The sequence below is a fragment of the Enhydra lutris genome, unplaced genomic scaffold, assembly GCF_002288905.1.
Source record: "Enhydra lutris kenyoni isolate GAN:26980312 unplaced genomic scaffold, ASM228890v2 scaffoldscaffold69, whole genome shotgun sequence".
In the NCBI taxonomy this organism is placed as follows: domain Eukaryota; kingdom Metazoa; phylum Chordata; class Mammalia; order Carnivora; family Mustelidae; genus Enhydra; species Enhydra lutris.
The window spans coordinates 7,868,029-7,890,525 of NW_019154153.1; the positions used below are offsets into that span (position 1 = coordinate 7,868,029).

The following is a 22,497-nucleotide window of genomic DNA, read 5'->3' on the forward strand; positions in this document are numbered from 1 at the left end:
CTAGCTACAGGGATCCTTGCCTGTTCATTTCTAACTCGGACGCGGCCACGCGGCTGCTGCACCAGTCACCACTCACTTCATAGTCTTCAGTGAGGAGATAGTCTTCTGTGATGTGGGGGCTAAGCACAGTGTAGCCCACTAGGTAGACAAGGCCCAGACTCAGGCGCCTGAGAGCAGGTATGGTGCTGGAAAGGAACAAGCAGGGTCACAGCGGGCAGAGCCTCATCCCTTCACCCTCTGACCTTAATTACGCAGAGGAGTGTGTTCAGAGTGTGTGGGACAAGGCGCTCTCAGTGCCAAGCCAACAGTCGGTGTCAGGGAGAGGCAGCTCGACGTGGCTGGCTTCGAGGAGTGGTTAATGCAGGAGCCCGCCAGTCCCGGGGTAGGGCAGCGTGACAAGGGACCAGTGTGTGCGAGCCTGTGGGACCGCATGGCCTTGCCGGCCTTCTCTGGCCACATTGGGCCTGAAGGGCCAAGGTGGAGGACAGGAGAATGCCCGATTCTCAATCTGCTCCTTCCTACCCTGGCCGAATCAAGGCTCAGCCACAGGCCAGGCAACTTCTCAGGAAAGGGGTTTTTCTGGTAACTTCAATTTTCTACTCTGATACATGTATGTATGTGTGTGTGTATATATGTATATACATATATACATATTTTCATATATTTAACATCCCCACCCCCCAAAAAACAGAGAAAATGGGTTTTAAAGGCAGGGATGTGGCTGTTCAGGCAAAATCCTGTGGCATAAAAGTGAATTTTTATGTCTATATTAGAGGGTCAGAATGGATGGCTGGAAGTAGCCTCAGCTGAAAAGGACCTGCTGGCCACAATGAGCAGGGATAGATGGCCCATTACAACAGTCCTGTGCCTGCCGTGGCCCAGGCCTGTGAGCCAGGGCCACACTGGAGAACTCAGCCAGGGCCACGCTGGAGAACTTGGGCAGGGCTGGCCTTCTGGAAGTCGTCTAGAAGTGGCTTTGTATAAGGTGAGACACCTATACAGAGGTCTGGACCAAGAGGGCGATTTACCTGTTTGGTATCTTCCCTGGTGTGTCAGTCAGCTGTCCCTGCACCAGCTTCATGTAGTGGTTCATTGAGAACTGGGGTCCTACCAAGAAGGCCCCATAGAAGTAGGAGAAACCAGCAACTTCCAGCAGGGAAGGGACACCCCGTATGGCATATTTCTGTTGCTCAGAGGACAAGGAATTCTATGCCAAGAAGAGAAATGGTTTAGGATAGCCTTGCATCTCCCTTCAAGAGCCAGTCTGTGTGTTCCCTACCCTTGTACCCACAAAACCGGGCTTCTTCAGATAGCCGTCTCTTTGAGGGCATGGTATGGGGAAGAGGAGCCGCTTCACATGGAAATGAGGGGTAACTCAGCAACAGGTGACTGCTGCTTTTCCAAATGCCAGGCTAGCACTGATCTCTGGACTTTGTGCACGAGCAGGATCCGGGGAAATTAGATTTGTTGATCCTTGCTCAGTGCTCTCTGAACAGAACTCACACAGGCTGGGCAGGGGTGAGAGGCTCTGCTCCTGGCATCTGGGTGCAGTCTTTTGGTAGCAACAGCCTTTCTCCTTCCCTCTGGTTACATTCCTTAACCTCTCTGCGGAGGAATGGGTACTTACCTGATCCTTCCCTCCGTCAAAGTAGTCAACAGCCAAACCTGAGCAGAGAGAGAAGGCGTGGGTAGAGCAGAGGGAGGGCACTGAGGATGTGGCCTGTGGACTGAGTATAGCCAGGAGCAGACCAGAGGGCACACAGAGCAAGAAAGTTTACGGTGGGACCGGGAGGAGCCTAGGTGTAAACAGGGAAGGCAGCACTCACCAATCAGCTTCAAGGTCAGGACACAATGTGGCATTGTCCACTTGATATCGTAGTTGCCAGTGGCTGTGTAATAATATCCGGCAAGAAGGTAGGCCTGGTGGGGTGGGGGTGGTGAAGGAAGAACTTAATTCTACCACCTGCTCCTGCTAGGGTTTATTTTCTCCCTGCTCTGAAACCCACTGTATTCTTTCATTTTTCCTTTATCCTGATCTCCTTAAAGGCTTATTTATGTACCTATAAATGAAAGAAAAAATTAACCCACAGAGGGGAAGAGACTTGCTCAAGGCTTCTTGGCCAAATGAGGGCAGAACGGAGAATTCAGAGCTTAGAGTCCCTGGCTCATTCCAAGCTGAATTCCTGTCTTGCCTTTAAGCGATACCCCACATGGCCAGCCAGCTGGGCTAAGCCCGGTCAGCACCAAAGAACACGAGTGGCCCAGCCCTGTGCAAAGGGGGTTAGCTGGTGCCCCTCCCTGGACGCAGGTAACATCTCAGCCCTGCCGTGTGCAGGTGGGACACTTGGTGTCTGTGAAAAGTGACCTCTCCGAAGTTGGGCTTTAAGTGATGCTGGGAGAAAGGACTAGAAACTGGATCTCCTAGTTCACTTCGGCTGCACCACAGTCCCTGACCTCCCCGCTCCCCTGAATCGCTGTCCGCTGCGGCTGCGATCTGAGCAGCCCGCCATCAGAGCCAGCCCAGGGGGTGGCGCGGTTACCATCTGGAAGCAGTAGGTAGTGAGGACGGCAGTGACTGTGCGGCCCATTAGTCGGAGGATGAGGAACTGAAGCACAATGCAGAGCAGGGAGTGGTAGAGCTGATTTCCTGCAGGCAGAGGGGAGCGCAGTTTAGGCTGTGGTTGTCGGGGTTGGTTTTTTTGCATTCCCACCCTTCCTGAAACTTCTAAACACAAGAATTTAAAATTTACAGAAGAAACTTGGGTGTGAGGATTTTTTCTTTGAAAAGAGACTCATGGGGCGCCTGGGTGGCTCAGTGGGTTAAGCCTCTGCCTTCGGCTCAGGTCATGATCTCAGGGTCCTGGGATCGAGCCCCCAGTCAGGCTCTCTGCTCAGCGGGGAGCCTGCTTCCCGTCTCTGCCTGCCTCTCTGCCTACTTGTGACCTCTCTCTGCCAAATAAATAAATAAAATCTTAAAAAAAAAAGAAAAAGTAAAAAGAGACTCATGTTTTGGAGGAAGGGAAGGAAATGAATTGTATCAATAGAAGGGACTGGCAGGGAGTTACCGAGTTTCTGAATGTTTGAGCTAAAGGGGTGCTGCTGATGAGTGGACAGTGCTGGCAAGAAAATGATGGGGTCCGGCCAAGGTAGCCGCTCTCAAAATATCATCTGGGAGAGGAATGTCCGTAAGAGGCGAATTAAGCTGTTCCTGCGCACACGAACCCTCTTTCAGCAAGCACAGCATTATAACTTCCCTATCCATCGGATTCTCTGGAGAAATTCTGTTTAAGTCTGTTCCTTCCCAGGTTCTGGCCAATCGCGATGCCACTGCTGAGTTTACTCACCAAAGTTAAAATAAGCAATTGAGAGGCCTGTAAAGGTGTGGAAGAGATGGATGAGGTAGGTGTCCTTGAAGAAAAGGTAACGCCGATAAACCACAGCCAAGGGGTAACCTAGAGGGGAAAAAAAATCAGTGAGAGGGTGACCCATACCTGATGCCCTCCTGGTTTTGTCTTAGAAGTTTAGCAGGCATGAAATGCAGCCCAGAGTGCAAAACCCATACATTCTGTGGACATCGGCAGAGACGGTAACGGCATCCCCAAGAATCAGAAGTCTCTTTGCAAACACAACTTTAAAATTGAAGATAGGAGTTTTACATGGAGTCGGTACAAAACTGGGTCCCCAGACTAGGTCTTCCTTATAGCCAATTAAATATTGTTAGGAATTTTCTCTTGTGTTATTCTAAATGATTTAAGGAATTATTATGAGTGTCCAACGATGCCCAGGGACACTATTTTACACCTTTATGATCTATCTTATTTCATTACCTCATCTGTTAGCAGAATAAGATCAGTTTACTAAGAGGACAAAAGTAAATTCATGCCAGTCTGCAAAGTCGGATTCCTGCCTGCATATACATTTGCAGACCTCACCTACTGAGGTCTGGACAGCAACTGTGTTATGACTCCGTGTGAATATCCTGGAAAAATGTTATCTACAGCTATGATTCCTAGCACGGTCCCAGGGCCATGACTGAACTACAAGGGCTATCTTGGGCTGGGCTGAAAGTGGGCGAAAGGCGGCTTGCTGGATTAAAAAGGGTCAATAACATTTGGTATTCCTCAACTACAATGAGCCTATTCCGAGGTTTTGCTACATGTTCCTAGTCAGTGTTCTAGCAAGAAGTCTGACTCCCGTGCTCGGCAACACCCCTATGGCAGTAGTGTGTGCGTGCAGAGAACTGGAATCCTTGTGTCTTTCTGGAAGGACACCTCACCTATCCCATCACTGCATAAGTAGTGTTCATGGTTTATAGTTGCTGCAATTCTCGCTTTCAAATTATAGATTGCACTTAATTTTTCATGGGCAATACGGTGGTGAGCTTGGTGACCTCCACAATGCTCAGGAAAGTGTTATACCCAGAGAAAATGCTCAATTATTTATCAGGTGAACAAGAAGATAGATAATTGTGTTACATATTGGCCTATGTGCTTATAGTCTGTTTTCTCAGTTCCTGGGTGCTTATGCATCCTGTTTTTTGTTTTATGTTTTTATTTTCCCCCTCACGTAACAGTGTATCAACTATCTGATCTCCTTGGTGCCAAGATCTGCCCATGTTCTTGGACTGCTGTTCTCACTGTGGACTAGGCTCTTTATCAGATTTACAGCTTCGTGCAATTAGTTAGTTTTACAGATATCCTGTGCATCACCGGCTCATTCATTCGACACACGTTTGTTAAATGCCTACTGTATGCCCAGTATTCTGTTTCTAGGGCATTTGATGGGGGAGGAGGTGGCATGGAACAGTTTATTTTCTCGCTAGCTGAGATGAAGCGATATAGGATTACTAGCTCAAGGGAGAGGGAGGCATCTATGACCCTTTCACAGTCAGACGAATGAGCAAAGAAAGAGGATTGAGTCTCATTACATATCACATGGGCAGAAATTTGGCAGGGACAGAGCAGCAGGTTAGCAGCAAGTTTTGCTAGGAACCAGAGCCATGTACTAGAAAGTATATAGAATAGGGTCTGATAGCCTTAAATCTTTTGCTTTTTATTTTATTTTAAAGATTTTATTTGACGGAGAGAGAGCATGCACCCAAGGGGGCAGGGGTAGAGGGAGAAGCAAATTCCTCACTGAGCAGGGAGCCTGATGACCGTGGCCTCTGTCCCAGGACCCTGGGATCATGCATGACCTGAGCCGAAGGCAGATGCTTGACCGACTGAGCCACCCAGGCGCCCACAGGGGTATAAATGAATAGAAGCAATAAACAGGGTAGATCTCAGGACGCTTGGGTGGTTCAGTTGGTTAAGCATCTACCTTCAGCTCAGGTCATGATCTTAGGGTCCTGGGATCAAGTCCCACATCAGGCTCCCTGCTCAGTGGGGAGTCTGCTTCTCCCTCTACCTGCTGCTCCTCCTGACTGTGTTCTCTCTCTGACAAATAAATAAAATCTTAAAAAAAAAATAGGGTAGATCTTAAATATCTAGAGTACTGATAAGTAAGTTCTACACAGCCAAGAGTTTACCTTTAGGCACGAGGACCTTTGACCAACTGGAAGCCCTAAAACCATTTCGAATGTTTAAAATTAAAAATAAAACAAAACAAAAAATAAAAAACACAACACACACTACTCTGCTTCCTGAAGTTGAATATAACTTAATATTTTCTCGGGGATCTAGGCCATAATTACTCTAGAGTACAGTCATGACCTACCGAGGTATGTAAACCTGCTTGCTCTCACCCTTGTGGGCGCTCCACTGTCCGCATTCTGAGTTCTTGTATCCATTTCTTAGAGCTTTTATGCCCCTTTCCTCGCTATTCAGGGATCAGGAGTCACTTCTTGAGCTTTTTCTGTGTGCTTGCCAAGGACAGTTCCTTTCCCTATGTCTAATTTGCCATAGCATCCCTTAGAAATCATAACTATGTTTTAAAGGTGTTAAAAAAAGATTTAAGAGCAAGAGTCTTGCGTGCTTTCCTTACAGACGCAGGGCACAGGCCTGGTGACATTTGTCCTGGCCCCTCAAGGCCCTTTTCTCCAGTTTTCAGGTATATGCCGGGGGTGGATGGGGGCTGTTGGGTTCCACACAGGTAAGTGAAGGGTTAGTGCATGCTAGTAAACACAGAAGATGGAGCGGTTGGCAGGAAAATGAGAAGGCAGGAGGCCAGGTTACCAAAAACAGAGATCATCACGGAGAACAGCAAAGCCCGGGGTGAAGCTGCAGAGAGGAAGAAGGAACTGTGTGGGGTGAGTTGCTGGGACAACCCAGAGCTGATTTTGAGTGTGTAAACACCAAACCTTGGTCTTGGCTGCCGCTCAGCTCAGCGGGCTCTGGAGCCTGGCTGCCCCGCAGGGATGTGCTGTTTTGAGGAGAGTGTTGTCCTACAAGCTATTTCTGAGTCTTAAGGCTTTTCTGTGGGAGCCAGTGCTTAATATAATGGCTGTAGTCCCCAGAAGAATCTTTAAAAGCCAAAGAAAGGGCGCCCGGATGGCTCAGTCGTTAAGCATCTTCCTTCGTCTCAGGTTGTGATTCCAGGGTCCTGGGATTGAGCCCTACATCCGGCTCTCTGCTCAGCGGGAAGCCTGCTTCTCCCTTTCCCACTCCCCCTGCTTGTGTTCCCTCTCTCGCTGTCAAATAAAATCTTAAAAAAAAAAAAAAGAAAAAGAAAAAGAGCCAACGAAAGCACATCCTCACTCACTCCCTGCCCTCGAGTCTGATTCTATAGGTCTGAGGGAAGGTGATGTTCAGCCAAGGTTAAGAAAGATTGCTTTACAAAAAATCCTAAGACAGAGCAGCAGTCTGTACTAGGTCCTAAGAATAAAATTCTAAGCCTGTTCGGGTGCCTGGGTGGCTCAGTGGGTTGAGCCTCTGCCTTCAGCTCAGGTCACGATCTCAGAGTCCTGGGATTGAGCCCCACATCGGGCTCTCTGCTCTGCAGGGAGCCTGCTTCCCGCTCTCTCTCTCTGCCTGCCTCTCTGCCTACTTGTGATCTCTGTCTATCAAATAAATAAATAAAATCTTAAAAAAAAAAATTCCAGGGACGCCTGGGTGGCTCAGTTGGTTAAGCAGCTGCCTTCGGCTCAGGTCATGATCCCAGCGTCCTGGGATCGAGTCCCACATCGGGCTCCTTGCTCGTCAGGGAGCCTGCTTCTCCCTCTGCCTCTGCCTGCCATTCTGTCTGCCTGTGCTCACTCTCTCTCCCTCTCTCTCTCTCTCTCTGACAAATAAATAAATAAAATCTTTAAAAAAAAAAAAAAATTCCAAGCCTGTTGACTGGGGGTTATGGTCTTTCTTTAAAAGCACCAAACAGGGCGCCTGGGTGGCTCAGTGGGTTAAGCCGCTGCCTTCGGCTCAGGTCATGATCTCAGGGTCCTGGGATCGAGTCCCACATTGGGTTCTCTGCTCAGCAGGGAGCCTGCTTCCCTCTCTCTCTCTCTGCCTACTTGTGATCTCTGTCTGTCAAATAAATAAATAAAATCTAAAAAAAAAAAAAAAAAACAAACAAACAGAGGTTTGTTTTATAAAGTTTTTTTTTTAAGATTATTTATTTGTCAGAGAGAGCAAGAGAGAGCACAAGCAGGGTGGGCAGAAGGCAGAGGGAGAAGCAGACCCCACACTGAGCAGGGAGCCCGACGCAGAACTCGATCCCAGGACCTTGTGATCATGACCTGAGTCGAAGGCAGACACTTAACCGACTGAGCCACCCAGGTGTCCTGTTTTTTTTTTTTTTTCTTTTTTAAAGATTTTATTTATTTATTTGAGAGAGAGAGAGATCACAAGAGAGGCGGGGTGGGGGGCGCGAAGCTGGCTCCCAGCTGAGCAGAGAGCCCGATGAGGGTCTCAATCCCAGGACCCTGAGATCATGACCTGAGCTGAAGGCAGAGGCTTAATACACTGAGCCACCCAGGTGCCCCCAGATGTCCTGTTTTATAGACAAATTTATACCTTCATGCAACTAGTGAATTTTCTAGATATCCTGTGGATCACTGGCTCATTCATTCCTTTGAGAAATGTTTACTCAACACCCACTAGTAACAGGTGCCCTGTTTATGAAACATATAAGAATTTACTTTGGCTATTCTGTAACCATTTCTTCTTTGATTATTGTTTTAAAGAGGGGGCTTCAGAAACTTATCAGAAGATGCAGCATGCGATCTAACAATCATGCTAAACCCAAGGATCCCCAACTAGAATGGGAATGTTCCAACGGCAAAAACTAGGGCATCCAAAATACTGTGAACCTCAAGGCACACTGAACTGGGTCCTCGTCAGAGGCACAAGGAGTCTCAGAGTATCCCAGCAGCATTCTCCAGCTAGTCACTGGATGTTTACTTGGGTCCAAGTGCCAGCTGAGTCAGAAACTGGGATCTGTCACGACCTAGATTGCTCATGGCACTCCTGATTCTCTGTATACTAGCTGTGAAATTACTCATGAATCCTACAGGTTCCAAAGTTTCATTTGAAGAAAGAGAAATGAGCTGTTTACATTCCAGTCTGATACGTTTCTTTGACCTTTCAACCTGTATAGCTATTTCTGGACTCTGGAGGAATAGGATATGACCCTGTTTGATCACAGCATTTTTGGCAAGTGTGGGGGAGAAGAAAGGATTAGATAGAACTGCTGTGTGTTGGATTAGCCCGACACTAATACCAAGTTTTGTCAAAAGAGATGACCACCTCAAACACCATGCGGAGGGCTGACATGATATCCACAGCGCACCGTAGGGGTGTTCAAACATTTTGGTCTTGGGACCACTTAAGGCTCTCAAAACTAACCGAGGACTTCAAATGACATCTGTCAGTGTGGATGCTATCTATTAATATCTCCTGTGTGAGAAAACAAAACAAAGAAAAATGTGAAGTATTTAATTACTAACTCATTCAAAAACAGTAAACAGAAGACTTTGTAAGTAACATATGTCTAATGAAAACAACTCTATTTTCCAAAACAAACCAATAAAGCCATTTAATGAGAAGCATGGCACTCTTTTACATTTTTACAAATTTCTGGCCTTTGTCTGGCTCAGTAAAAGATAGCTGGGTTCTCAAATCTGCTTCTGCATTTAGTCCGTTAATATGTTGTTTTGGTTAAAACATATGAAGAAAATCTTGCTTTACACAGATATACAGTTGGAAAGAGAATCTTAATAGCCTTTTCACATTGTTTTGAATATGATTCTTTGATACCATACCAAAAGTGGACAAGTAGTTTCTTAAAGGTTAACTTGCAAGCAAACTGGTTAACTTTCCATGCTGTTACATTAAAAATCCATTGGCCCCTCATGTGCTTTTAATGAACCTTTTACCCAGGTGTGATTTTTATAACACCATGGGCTGGTCATTTGGAAAATACTGGTTCACTGAGTTAGGCAGATCTCCCAAATATTGACCTTTGTTGTTAGAATACGATATCAAAAAAATCCTATTTCTCAATATCACCACTGATTTCCAGCAGCCAAGTCTTTATTTATAGGGAAGTTGTCAAGCTCCTGGTGATGGATATAACTTTACCTGTTCCAGTTCCCAGACTCTGGGAGGCACTGGGGTTACTTTCTGTCTATACGGACTGTCTACTCTGGGGACTGAATACAGATGGAGTCATATAATATGTAGACTTTTATGTCTGGCCTTTTTCACTTAGTATAATGTTTTCAAGGTTCATTTATGTTGCTGCACATATTAATACTTCATTAATTTTTTTTAATTTGAGTATAGCTGACACACAATGTTCTATCAGTTTCAGGTGTACAACATAGTGATCCAACTCATCTCCATGTGAAGCTATGCTCCCAGTGCATTATTCTTTCTTTATGGATGAATAATATTCCTCTGTATGGATATACCGTATTTTACTTATCCTTTTAATAGCTGATGGACATCTGGGTTGTTTCCACTTCTTGGGTATTACTGAATAAATGGAACATTCGTGTCCAATTTTACGTGTGAACATATATTTTCTGTTCTCTTAGGTATATATATACCTAAGAGTGGGTCTCTCAGTCCTTTTACCCTCTAACCCTGCACCTCAGTTGGTGGTGTAGACCAGTTTTTCAAATTTTCCATTTGTTGTGGACCAAACTTCCCATTTGTTGTGGACCAATACAAAGTCACAGGCTACAAAAGTTCCTAAACGTTTGCTCTCACTTTCTCACCTTGCTTTGACTGGCAAAGGGTGGCCGGCTATAATCTGAATAGTTTGCACTGATGACTATTTTCTATTTCAATGAAGGCTGTTTTTCTGGCTCCTCCTAACTATGGCTGATTTCCAGGATTCGGTGTTGACCCTGCACCTTGTCGGTGACACTGCCTCTCTGGAAACTGCACTACTCTCCTGTGCCTTAATAGGATGTTCATGCCAAAGACAAACACATCTTCAGCTTTAATCCTAACTTCTCAAGTTTCAGTTCCCCATTTCCTACTTCCTGGTGGGGCATTCTTAGTTTGGTATCTCATACCATCTAAAACACGGTCTTTAGGAAAACACCACTTCCCCCCCTACTCAGCCTTCTCTTGGCTGCTTTTTTTAATTTATGGGGCTACCATTCTCCAGGTCACACAACCACATTCAAAAGCCTGAAGGTGTCTTGTCTCCTTCCTGTCCTTGAGTCTCTGGACATTCCTCTTTTCCAATGGTTCTCGCCAATGTCCACCCCTCCTTTGCTTTCTGTACTATGTTCAATGGGAAGGCCTTCAAGCACTCGCCCTTGAACTCCTGCTGCACTTGAGTGCCGGCTGTGACCTCCCACGTGATCTCTCCCACAGCCTGAGGCTGCCAGCCACCCTCCACCAGAGTACTCCTCTTTCTACTCCTGCTCAGAAAACAGTGACCCCCCCAAATGACTACTCACCAGAGGACCAGTCCCTAAGCCCAAGACTCAAGGTCTATCTTCTAAACTACATTTCTAGTTTCTCTGCTGCAGCTAAAACCGATCTGCTAGTTTTTGCCCCAACATGTCTTACGTCTTTTGTCTCTAGACCTTAGGTCACACCAATCCCTTTACGTGGAACACCTTCTCCAACCACTCCTCTACCAAGTGAGGTCCTACCCATTCTCGGAAACCCAGCTCAAGTGCTTCCTTCTGTATGGCTACCCTCAGACCACAATGAACCCATGGCCCCCTGTATTACAGATTCATACCTTATATACATGGCACTTAGTAGGACTAAGACTTGTTTGGCAAATCATTATATACTAGAATATGCCACTCCTTACATTTTTGTTTTATATTACACTTTTTACATGTTCAGTCTCTTTTCCTCAAGGCCTATGTCTTTGAATTTCCCATAGCACACTAACCTATATACTTGATTTTTTGTTTGATCGATCAACAGTAATGGACACAGTAATGGACAGAAGCATCGGTTTCCTCATCTGTAAAATTGGGGACAGTACTTGCCTCAATGAGTTTGTCTAAGGACTAAGGAAGACAATGCATATAAGGTAGCTAGCATAGTGCTAACTAACTATTGTAGGTGGTCAAAGACTTATACAAATACACATTCACAGAGAGTGAGAGGGAGGTAAATGGGACAAACTTTGTTTTCCAAACACCTTCTTTCACCTTCCTGCTAATGGCCTTTCCCACCCCTTGTCTCCCCAGACCCTTACCATACTCCTTAGCTCAAATTTCTCTCTCTCTCTTTTTTATTTTTTAAAAAGGGGCACCTGGGTGGCTCAGTCGACCTGCCCTCGGCTCAGGTCATGTTCCAGGGGTCCTGTGATTGAGCCCCGCGTCAGGCTCCCTGCTCAGCGGGAAGCCTGCTTCTCCCTCTCCCACTCCCCCTGCTTCTGTTCCCTCTCTCGTGTGTCTCTCTCTGTCAAATAAATAAATAAAATCCTAGAAAAAAAAAAAAGTTAGTGGGAAGCGCAGGCCTTTTCTGAGAAATTTTGGGGCAAATGGGTATCAGAGCTTCTGAATCTAATCTTCATTCCATGTGACAACCAAATGACTAAGGGATTTCCTTTCCATCTGCATTTCAGAAGAAGATTCATAGCATATTTATTTTATAAGGATACTGACTTTGGCTTGCCAAAGAGCACTCTTTCCAAAATGCAATGCTGAATAAAGGCGCTGGGTGGTTGGAAGAAGGCGGACGTTGGAGTGAAGACAGATCTTGGTTTGAATCCCCATTCTGCTACTTACTAGCTGACATCTCAGGGTGGTTGATCCTTAACCTTGTAGTCCTCAGTTTCTGTTAACCTTTTTGTTCCTCAGCACAAGGAGTATCTAGCTTAGGGCTTGTATATTAAGCCTGGTACATATCAGGTGCTCAGTAAACACGAGATTGCCCCACACCTGCTTTAGTGGTGAGGGGCCCAGTGATCTTGTCCAGTCGCACCCGTTTGCCGATGTCTCCCAAATTTTTGTCTTCTGCCCAGACCTCTCCTCAGGACCCCACACTGGTATGGACTACTCAACACTTCGAGAAGGCGCATGCCTAAACAGATACCTCAAATCCAACAAGCGCTGCTGCCTTACCTTCCTCACTGAATGAAGCTGCTCCTCCCCTTGGCCTGCCCCATTTCAGCAAACGGCATCTTAGCCTTTGTTCCCTTAGGACTGAAACCGTGCAACTTTGCCTCCATTCTTGACCTGCCCCCCTTCTGGCCTCAACCCAATCAGTCCACAAACCCTGTCTATCTACCTTGAGAGTAAACCCAGAATCTGGCCACCTTGACCCCCGGTCCAAGTCAACACCACCTCTGGCCTGTGTTACCGTATAGCTCGCTGCCTGACTCACCTCTGGCTTCTACCATAACACAGCACCCGCAAGGCTTCTATTCTAAGTTAGATCAGCTCATTCCTCTGCTCAAAACCCTCAGAAGGCCTCCAACCTTGCTGAGCAAAAGCCAAAATCCAACCAGAACCTATGGGATCTGTTTGCCCTTCCCAGGCCGAGCTTTCTCTGACTCATCTCCACCACTCTGCCCCAGCCAAAGCTCTCCCTTCTGGGTAGTCGAGCAGGTTCAACCCAGAGCCGCCACCTTAACAGGTTCCTCGCCTGAAATGCCCTTTGCACAGATAAGCAAAAGCCGCTCAGGTCTTTACTAAAATGTCACCTTATCAGTGAGGCCTTCCCTGACCTTCCTATCTAAAACTGCACATGCTTCCCCCCAACCTTCACCCGCCACCAACACATACTTCCTGTTCTCTGCTTTACTTTTCCTTTTTCCCCTTAGCACTTATTAACTGCTTTTTTACACACTGTTTTTTATTTATTTACCAGTCTTTGGAAGTAGGGATTTTTGTCTATTTCCCCCCCCTGCTGTATGCCAGGGCTTAGCACAAATCCTGATACAATAAAGATCTCAAAAATATTTGTTGAATGGGTGAGAGAATGAAAGAATGAATGAGGGAATATTCTGTTCTCTAGGCTGTCAATAAAATATTGATTAAGCAGCCATTATGTGGTCAGCACTGCATTAGGCCAAAAGGGGGCTGTGGCAGAATTAGAAGAGGTTTTTTAACTCTTAAGGAGCTTTTTAGAGACAGAGAGAAAAGAGGTACCAAACACTGATGTTCTCTATGTGTTACACAGAACAGCCAATGCTGGAGAATTTAGAAAGGAGAGAGAGCAATAAAGACCAGAGCAGTCAGGACGAATTAGTTAAGGAAGACAGTAATGTGGACACACGGAGATAGGAAAGAGCCTGGACGAGTCACTTCAAGAGGGGCCCGCTAGCAGAGGGGTAATACAGCATAACAGAGCAGACAGGAAGGTTTGGGAAACTGGGCAGAGTCTGAAACTGACACAATAGGAAAAAAAATATCCATAGGATTAACTGGATGTGGGGGACAATGGAAAAGGACAAATTGAAGATGAGTGAACCACTGTGACGGTTTTCTGGAGTTTTGCTGGAACGGCCCCTAAAATTGGAACAACTCTCTATCCCCTGTCATATTTTTAAGTCACCATCTGTCATTGATAAGCTTAAACAAGAGCAAATGATGTGGTTTTTTTTTCTTTCCTAAGTCCGTTGAAGCTGTGCTGTACATACACATGGAAAATGTCTGGCCAATGGCAGGCTAATCGGCTCAATCAGACTTCCTGTTGAAAGAGGTCTAAGCTCATTTTTAAGTTCCGGTAAACATGTTCATATGTTCCCCTCAGAACGACCATCTTATTTCCGAATTCTAGTTTTAAGATGGGTAGATACAGTTGCCGCGAATTTGTCACCTAGATAAGACAAGGGCTGCTCATGCTATACATTAATTATACTTAATAAAAATAACTAAGGGGCGCCTGGGTGGTTCGGTCGGGTAAGTATCTGCCTTCGGCTCAAGTCATGATCTTGGGGTCCTGGGATCGAGAGCCCTGCTTCCGACTCTCTGCTCAGGCAAGGGAGCCTGCTTCTCCTTCTCCCTCTGCTGCTCTGCCCACTTGTGCTCCCTTTCAAATAAATAAAAATCTTAAAAAAAAGAATAATTAAAAAAAAATAAGGGGCTGCTCCTCTTTGCTTTACTTTTGTGGCATCCTGTGAGATTTTTATACTGTGGGGCAACTTACTATGCCTTTTTTCTCCTTGTCTAAGGCCTAAAGGGTGACTTTAGGGTAGTTTGGAAAGGAGCGTCTTTGGAGCAGTCTCGAGCACATCTGTTTTAGACAAGAGCACATATGGAAGCTGCAAATCTAGAAACTGATTCCTTATCCATGCCCACGTACCCCCTGGAAAGTCTTTGTCTACCCCTAGAGTACACATACCCCAACATGAAGACCCCTGACCTTGAGGTTTCCCTTCTGGGAAGTTAAAAAGAAGGCAGTACCACTGACAGAGACACAAAGACTGGAGGGGGGAAGCTGGCTCTGGTGGTGCTGCTGCTGGTGAGAGCTGGAGCCCAGGAAAAAGATAAGCTCTCCCCGGGACAGGCCACGAAACACAGGCGGGCCAGGGGCCGAGTCTTGGAAAATGCCTGTAATTCAAGGCAGTGGAAGCAAAAGAAATGGAGATAAAACAGGAAAATAAGGAGGTAAATCAGGTTGGTGGACACGTGAGAAAGGAAAAAGTATTTTAGCAGGAAAGGAATTTAATCACACCAGACCTTACAGAGCCCAGGGAGGGTAAGGAAGAGGATAAGGTCACTGAAGTCACAGTGACGTCATTAGGAACTCGGCAATGGAAGCAGCTTGATGGATGTGGAGACCAGGAGAAGGTGGCCAGTTAAAAAGGCAGTGAGCAGAGTGCCTGGGTGGCTCAGTGGGTTAAAAAGGCAGTGAGTGGATAATGGGGAAATGCAGGCCGGATATGAAGGTTATCAGTGCGAGAAGTTTGGCAATAGACAACTGGCCAGAGAGCATGGCTGCTGAGTGAAGGGAACCATTCCTCAAACAGAGGCATTCTGTCCACATGTGTTTTCTGGAAGAAAGCAGTAGAGTGGAAAGGAGACTGCGTATGCCACAGGCGGAAGCATTTACCTCAGAGAAGAGGAAAGAACCCTGGCTCTTTCCCTGAGGCTGGAAGGCCAGGAGAAGAAGCCGGCAAAGAAACATGGAAGGCGGAGGCTGAAGTTCATGAAAAGAACCTTAATCTCCTGGGCACCTGGGTGGCTCAGTGGGTTAAGCCTCTGCCTTCGGCTCGGGTCGTGGTTGCAGGCTCCTGGGATTGAGCCCCGCATCGGGCTCTCTGCTCTGCAGGGAGCCTGCTTCCTCCTCTCTCTCTGCCTGCCTCTCTGCCTACTTGTGATCTCCGTCTGTCAAATGAATAAATAAAATCTTAAAAAAGAACCTTAATCTCAGTGAAAGGGGTGATGGGGCCATTCTTGGGAAGAACAATGTGACTGGGGGTGGGTGGGTGGAGGGGAAACACAGCCCATTCCAGGGGCATCGATCGCCCAGAGGTGAGTCTCTTCTCCTTGGGAAGGTTACTGAAAACCGCAGGGGGCAAGTCCGCGGCTGTGAAACATTTTTCCTTCTCCAGAAGTTCGAAATTCCATAGGAATACGGGGGAGTGCTTGGACTTCTGACTGAAAACATCACTGCCAGTTCACGCCTATCCTTGTCTGAACAGGATCTGCTCCAGCTGGGGCACTGGTGGATGGCACGTCTGCCCTACGAGAAGTTTCGTAGAAATGATTCCAAGCAATTTAACTGGTAAGTAACTTCATTATATGAAAACAAATAAATCATACACAACAGAACTTGCAGCTGGCCTGTATCTTAAAGACACAACATGAGACCTCAATGGCGTTTGTCTGAACAGCCACTGTTTGCTAAGGACGCCGGAGCCCAAGAGCACACATTTCCTGCGTTTTCCACCACAGTCTACATGGAACTGTCTGAGAGAAAACTTAAAGATTTTATTTATTTATTTATTTGTCAGAGAGAGAGAGAGAGAGAGAGAGAGAGCGCACAAGCAGGCAGAGAGGCAGGCAGAAGTGGAGAGAGAAGCAGGCTCCCTGCTGAGCAAGGAGCCCGATGCGGGACTCCATCCCAGGACCCTGGGATCGTGACCCAAGCCAAAGGCAGCAGCTTAGCCGACTGAGCCACCCAGATGCCCTGGGAGAAAACTTTAGAAGCTCCACTTGAAATCTATGCTTTTAGGGCACCTGGGTGGCTCAGTTGGTTGAATGGGACTACCTTCAGCTCAGGTCATGATCCTGGAGTCCCAAGATCAAGTCCTGCATTGGGCTCCCTGCTCAGCAGGCGGGAGGGTGGGAGGTCTGCTTCTCCCTCTGACCTTCCCCCTCTCATGCTCTCTCTCTCTCAAATAAATAAATAAAATCTTAAAAAAGAAAAAAAAAAATCTATGCTTTTACTTCCTTTTCTCCAGATTCAGAGGAAGATGTCTCTCCCTCCTCTTTAAAGATCTCCTCCTCCCCTTGGGTCCCGATCCTTGGAATTCTACCCATCTCAGTCTTTCCGCAGAACTTCCCTTCCAGTCTTTCTTGCTAGCTTTCTTATTCTTTCCTTCTTCCTTTATTATTGTCACTGACACCGGTTAATATCGAGGAACCTTTACTGAATTCTTACTACATGTCACGCACTGAGTTAAGCACTTTACACACATTATCCCACTTAATCCTCAGAACTATTTGAAGTAAGAAATAATATTACTGTCTTCAGTGTCTGAATGAGCAAAAACACATCAAAGCAGTTAGATAACCGGTCTGTGCTGATCAGCGAGTAACTGACGCAGTTGGATGCGAACCTCTGGTTTCACCTCTAGGTTCATGACTTAAGTAAGTCCCTAGCAAATGATCTCCCCTACCTTCAAACAGCACAGGCTCTTGGTTTTCCCCTTCTAGCCACCTGCCCACCTCTGTCCCTTTGCTGCTGCTTCTGGCTACTGTTCAGTTCCACTTTGTCCTTTTGTTAATCTCCTAGAATCATGGTTTAACTCATTGTCTCTATTTCTCTTTTTTAAAAAATTTTATTTATTTGACAGAGATCACAAGTAGGCAGAGAGGCAGGCAGAGAGAGAGGGAGAAGCAGGCTCCCTGCTGAGCAGAGAGTCCGATGTGGGGCTCGATCCCAGGACCCCAGGATCATGCCCTGAGCCGAAGGTAGAGGCTTAACCCACTGAGCCACCTAAGCGCCCCTTTGTCTCTATTTCTTGTCTACCCCTTTCTTTCTCAGCCTTCAGCACTGCTTTTAAGGACTGTTTACTGACAAGATTACGGCAACTCTTTGGAATTTCTAGTTACAGATGGCTGAAAAAAACCCGTTTCATCCTTATTTTACCTGGATGTTGTAATTTTTCTAAACTATGGAAGGTTACCATGGATAATAGGTATTTTGCTTTGGGCAATACTGAAAGGCCATACTGGAAGTACCTATCAAATTTCACTCAAATTTTTCTAAGAATCCCAGACCAGAATATAAAACAGGACTGCTTTCGAACCTGGCTTATTTGTAATTTTTGTTTTGTAGTTAAATTTTATCAAATATTGTCCCATGAAAATTTTATCACAATTACTTCTACTTTGAAGATCTGCCACTCAATTCTTTTTCCATCAAAGTGGAAATTCCTCGTGCTAAACAACTATGTAGAGAAAAGAAAGACATGGAAATAGGAAGGACACTGCCTGACACTGTCTAGTCAATGGATCGGTAACTGATGAGGCATTTACACTGAGTTACTGATCACTCTGTAGCAGGAAGAGTGCTTGTAGATTACAGATATTTAGGTGAGAATGAAGCTGTCACCTTTGGAATTTGTTCAGAACTGGTCCTTTGTTTCTCTTCACCAGATTAAGCTTATTGACAGTAAGGGCAAAGTGTCAACACACCTTCCACCTTCTGACAATCTTGTATAGCTCGGGCTGAGTCATACGCTGAATGGTTATTCACGGGATATACGGATTCTTAGAATCTGAAGCAATTTTAGAAACCACTGACTCCAAAACCTTCATTAGATAAGACACAGAGGCCCAGAGCGGATAGCTGGCATGCTCAAGGTTAAGAGAGAACAGCTCAAGTTAGAATCCACATCACCTGATTCCCATTCTGATATTCTTGCCACATGCCTCGGCACTTGGCAGTGACCTGTGAGTGAATCATTAATAACTACCTGTGTGCTTTTAAAGCTACAATCTACTGCACCTGGTTGCAGACACAGGCACACTCATGTTCATGTTTGCTTATCCTCCTATCTAAAAACAACTAAAAACTACATTTTCTTCCCAATGATTTATTTGAGAGAGAGACACACACACAGAGAACGAGAAGGGGGATGGGCAGTGGGAGAGGAAGACAAGTAGATTCTCCACTGAGCAGGGAGCCCAGTGTGGGGCTCGAGCCCAGGATCCTGAGACCACAATCTCTGAGCGGAAATCAAGAGCTGGACGCTCAACTGACTGAGCCACCCAGCTGCCCCCCCCACCCCAAACTACATTTTAATGTTAAATCTAGGTGCTCTCCTGTACTCGTTTTGTTCATCTGATTCTTGGGGACTCCCCGTCCCTATCTTCACGCAGTGCAGTAAGAACACAGCAGTTCCTTTATGAAAGTCTCCTCCTGCTGAATATCTCAAATATTTTGACAACTCTGACACAGGATTGAAGAAAACTGGGACAAGTGATCAAAATGTCCTGGGGATAAAAGAATAGAGGGGACATTTCAAAGGTAAATGAGTGGATGGCTGTTACTTGTGAGAAAGAACAAAAAAGGGTTTTCTATGAAGGTTAAGAAATACTAGTTTTTTAGTCATTTAACCCAACCAAACCACCTAAACGAGCTGCCCCAAAGTCTCACCAAAAGTAATTCTTTAGGGGCGCCTGGGTGGCTCAGTGGGTTAAAGCCTCTGCCTTCAGCTCAGGTCATGATCTCAGAGGCCTGGGATCGAGCCCCGCATCCGGCTCTCTGCTCGGTGGGATGCCTGCTTCTCCCTCTCTCTCTGTCTGCCTCTCTGTCTACTTGTGATCTCTCTCTGTCAAATAAATAAATAAAATCTTTAAAAAAAAAAGTAATTCTTTAATTGCTCCATTTAAGCCAAGTGCTCTCAGTAAGAAGCATGGCCATCTGAAGCTCACAGACACACACGCTGGCTAACTGGTAAAAGTTACAGAAGCTGAAAAGTTATGACACGATGCAAGACTGACTCTGATGTCACCAGTGTTGTTTGGTGTCATGCCACAGGGAATGAAACACACGGAGGTTGTCACTAGCTTCTTAGTCCCAGAGCTAGCTGTCCATCATGGCGAGCCCTCCTGAGCGTTTCAAGTCTGACTAGACGGCAGCAGGGACATCAAGCATGTGATCTACAAGTCTGAACATCTGGTTATAGTATTTTTCTGTACTACTAGTTTGTTCGAATGGTCACGGAGTTAGTTACCTTAGAGAACTGTTTTTTCCTAAATCTTAATCTACATAAATTTACAGACGGAAGGAATGTTAAAGCTCAAAGAGTCTGCTGACTGGCATTTCTCCCTTGCAGTGGAACAGGGACAAATGCTGTTCAAGACTGATTCTGAGGTGCTTTAAGATACCAAAATGCCTTAATGAGCAAAGATAAAATGATACTCCCGTCACCTGTATTCAGTACACTTTATTTTTATTTTTATTTTTTTTTAAGATTTAAAAAAAAATTTTTTTTTTTAATTTATTTGACAGGTCACAAGTAGGCAGAGAGGCAGGCAGAGAGAGACAGGAGGAGGCAGGCTCCCTGCTGAGCAGAGAGCCCGATGCGGGACTCCATCCCAGGACCCTGAGATCACGACCCGAGCCGAAGGCAGAGGCTTAACCCACTGAGCCACCCAGGCGCCCCAAGTACAATTTTTTTAAAAAGTTTTTTTTTAACTTTTTTTTTTTTTTTAAAGATTTTATTTATTTGACAGAGAGATCACAAGTAGGCAGAGAGGCAGGCAGAGAGAGAGGGGGAAGCAGGATCCCTGCCGAGCAGAGAGCTCGATGCGGGCCCGATCCCAGGACCCTGAGATCATGACCCAAGCCGAAGGCAGAGGCTTAACCCACTGAGCCACCTAGGCGCCCCAAAACTTTTTTTTTTTAGATTTTATTTATTTGTCAGTGAGAGAGCACAAGCAGGGCGGGGGGTGGCAGGCAGAGTGGCCAGAGGGAGAAGCGGGCTCTCTGCTGAACAAGGAGCCCAATATGGGACTTGATCCCAGGACTCTGGGATCATTACCTGAGCTGAAGGCAGACGCCTAACGGACTGAGCCACCCAGGTGTCCCATCAGTCCACTTTTATACATTTTAATTCTTTGTAAATTAATACACCACATGGTGACAACTTCCAGCCAGATTATCTGATCAACCAGAATATCCCTGGGCTCAGGAATCAGGAGTCATCTAGTTCAGAAATTCAGCTCTGCAGCTGGGGTGAACAGATCCTTTGGATCTCAATGTGTTCAACTGTGAAACAGGGAAAGTGCTAGCCGTATCTGCAGGCTGTGGTACAGATTAAAAGAGAAAATACCTGTAAAAGTGTCACATGTGGATGTCCTTGAGGCCACTTTAAAAATATTGACATTTGAGGGGCGCCTGGGTGGCTCAGTGGGTTAAAGCCTCTGCCTTCGGCTCAGGTCATGATCCCAGGGTCCTGGGATCAAGCCCTGTGTGGGGCTCTCTGCTCAGCAGGGAGCCTGCTTCCCTTCCTCTCTCTCTCTGCCTGCCTCTCTGCCTACTTGTGATCTCTGTCAAATAAATAAAATCTTTAAAAAAAAAACTTTATAAAAAAATATTGACATTTGAGCAAATATTTTATATACGTCTATCTATACCGAACTTAAACTTCGAGGCTTCTTTTAACTGGCCTGGCCGCTGCCCACCTCACGATTAAACTAAATTAAACCTACAGCAAGTTTCAAAAATAAAGGTTTGTAAATTGCACCTCATACTCCCAGGAAGAAGCCCATTGGCCACAAAGCTACTAAAGCTTCTGCTTCAAGGCCCTTCCTTTGCAAAGGCCCCTTTTAAGGCCCTGGGGGGTTGGGGCGGTGGTGGAGGCAGGAGCTAAGGACCAGTTCACATGGTCATATGTATCCGTGAAACTTATAAGCTATTTTTGTATCCTTTTTCCTAAAAAAAAGGTCCCCACGATTATATAAGCTTCAGGTCCCAAATCCAAGATTTGGATCTGGGATTTAAAAAAAAAAAAAAAAAAAAAAAAAAAAAAAGCAACCACCATAAAAAAACTAGGCACTGGTCAGAAAATCCTTCTACTCCCAGGATCCCGTGGGTACAGGGCTTCAACCAAGGTCTTCCAAATGACAGGCATACTCCCCAACTAAGTTCCACTGGGGGATCCGGGTGGGGGTGGGGCATTTGGCAGCAGGGGGTTCCTGGCTGTCGGTGGCTGCACAGGCCTGAGGAGGGGTGAGGCTGAGAAGGCTCTGACAGGATTGAGACTGGTAGGCAGGGAGAGCCAGCTGGGGCGTGGGATGCAAGGGTGGTATGTGGGAAGCAAATGTGGAAGAGAAGGGGCACAAAGACTGTCAAATGTAGACTTTGGGTACACTGTCACCCCTAGGCGAGTGTGTGGAGTAACAGACCGCCTACAACCCCTCTTCCTTGCTCAATAACAGTCTGACACACAGAGGCTGAAATGCAGTGTACATCAAGAGACTACAGGAGGCAAGGGAATGCTGCCAGAGCTAGGGTGGGGAGAAGGGAGGGAAGGGGGGGACCCTGGGGTAGGGGTGGGATGAAGTGGCCCGTATTGCATATGCTAAAGCAGTGTGTTTCAGCCAGCAGGGGCATCCGTTTAAGTCGAAGAGAGAGGAGAGGATTGCAGAAATCATCCAGCAGAGATGTTTATCACCTGGGAAAACAGGCCCTTTCTGGGCACAGTGAGAAGCAATGGGCTGAATGGGCTCCCACAGTACACCCCCCTCCCCTCCTCTCTGATGGGTCTGCCCCTCCTCTTGCCTCTTCTTTTCCTTTCCTGCCCTTTCTGTTCTGTTTTCTCCTCTTCCTTCCCTTGTACAGGCCTGAAGTATCTTAACCCCCCTTTTAAGATTTTATTTATTTATTTGACAGAGAGAGATCACAAGTAGACAGAGAGGCAGGCAGAGAGAGAGAGAGAGAGAGAGAGAGAGAG

General features: G+C 46.2%; 1 protein-coding gene across 1 annotated transcript in view; it reads right to left on the minus strand.

The window, feature by feature from the left end:
- The window catches only part of LOC111159817 (lysophosphatidylcholine acyltransferase 3), a 38,976-nt gene that overhangs the window by 3,119 nt on the left and 13,360 nt on the right, over positions 1–22,497 (minus strand). Inside the window, exons 2-7 of the mRNA XM_022522445.1 lie at positions 3,345–3,452; positions 2,541–2,647; positions 1,827–1,920; positions 1,628–1,665; positions 1,029–1,207; positions 77–185 (exon numbers count right to left, since the gene is read on the minus strand). Of these exons, the coding sequence (XP_022378153.1) occupies positions 77–185; positions 1,029–1,207; positions 1,628–1,665; positions 1,827–1,920; positions 2,541–2,647; positions 3,345–3,452 (635 nt within the window). The remainder of the gene's footprint in view (positions 1–76; positions 186–1,028; positions 1,208–1,627; positions 1,666–1,826; positions 1,921–2,540; positions 2,648–3,344; positions 3,453–22,497) is intronic.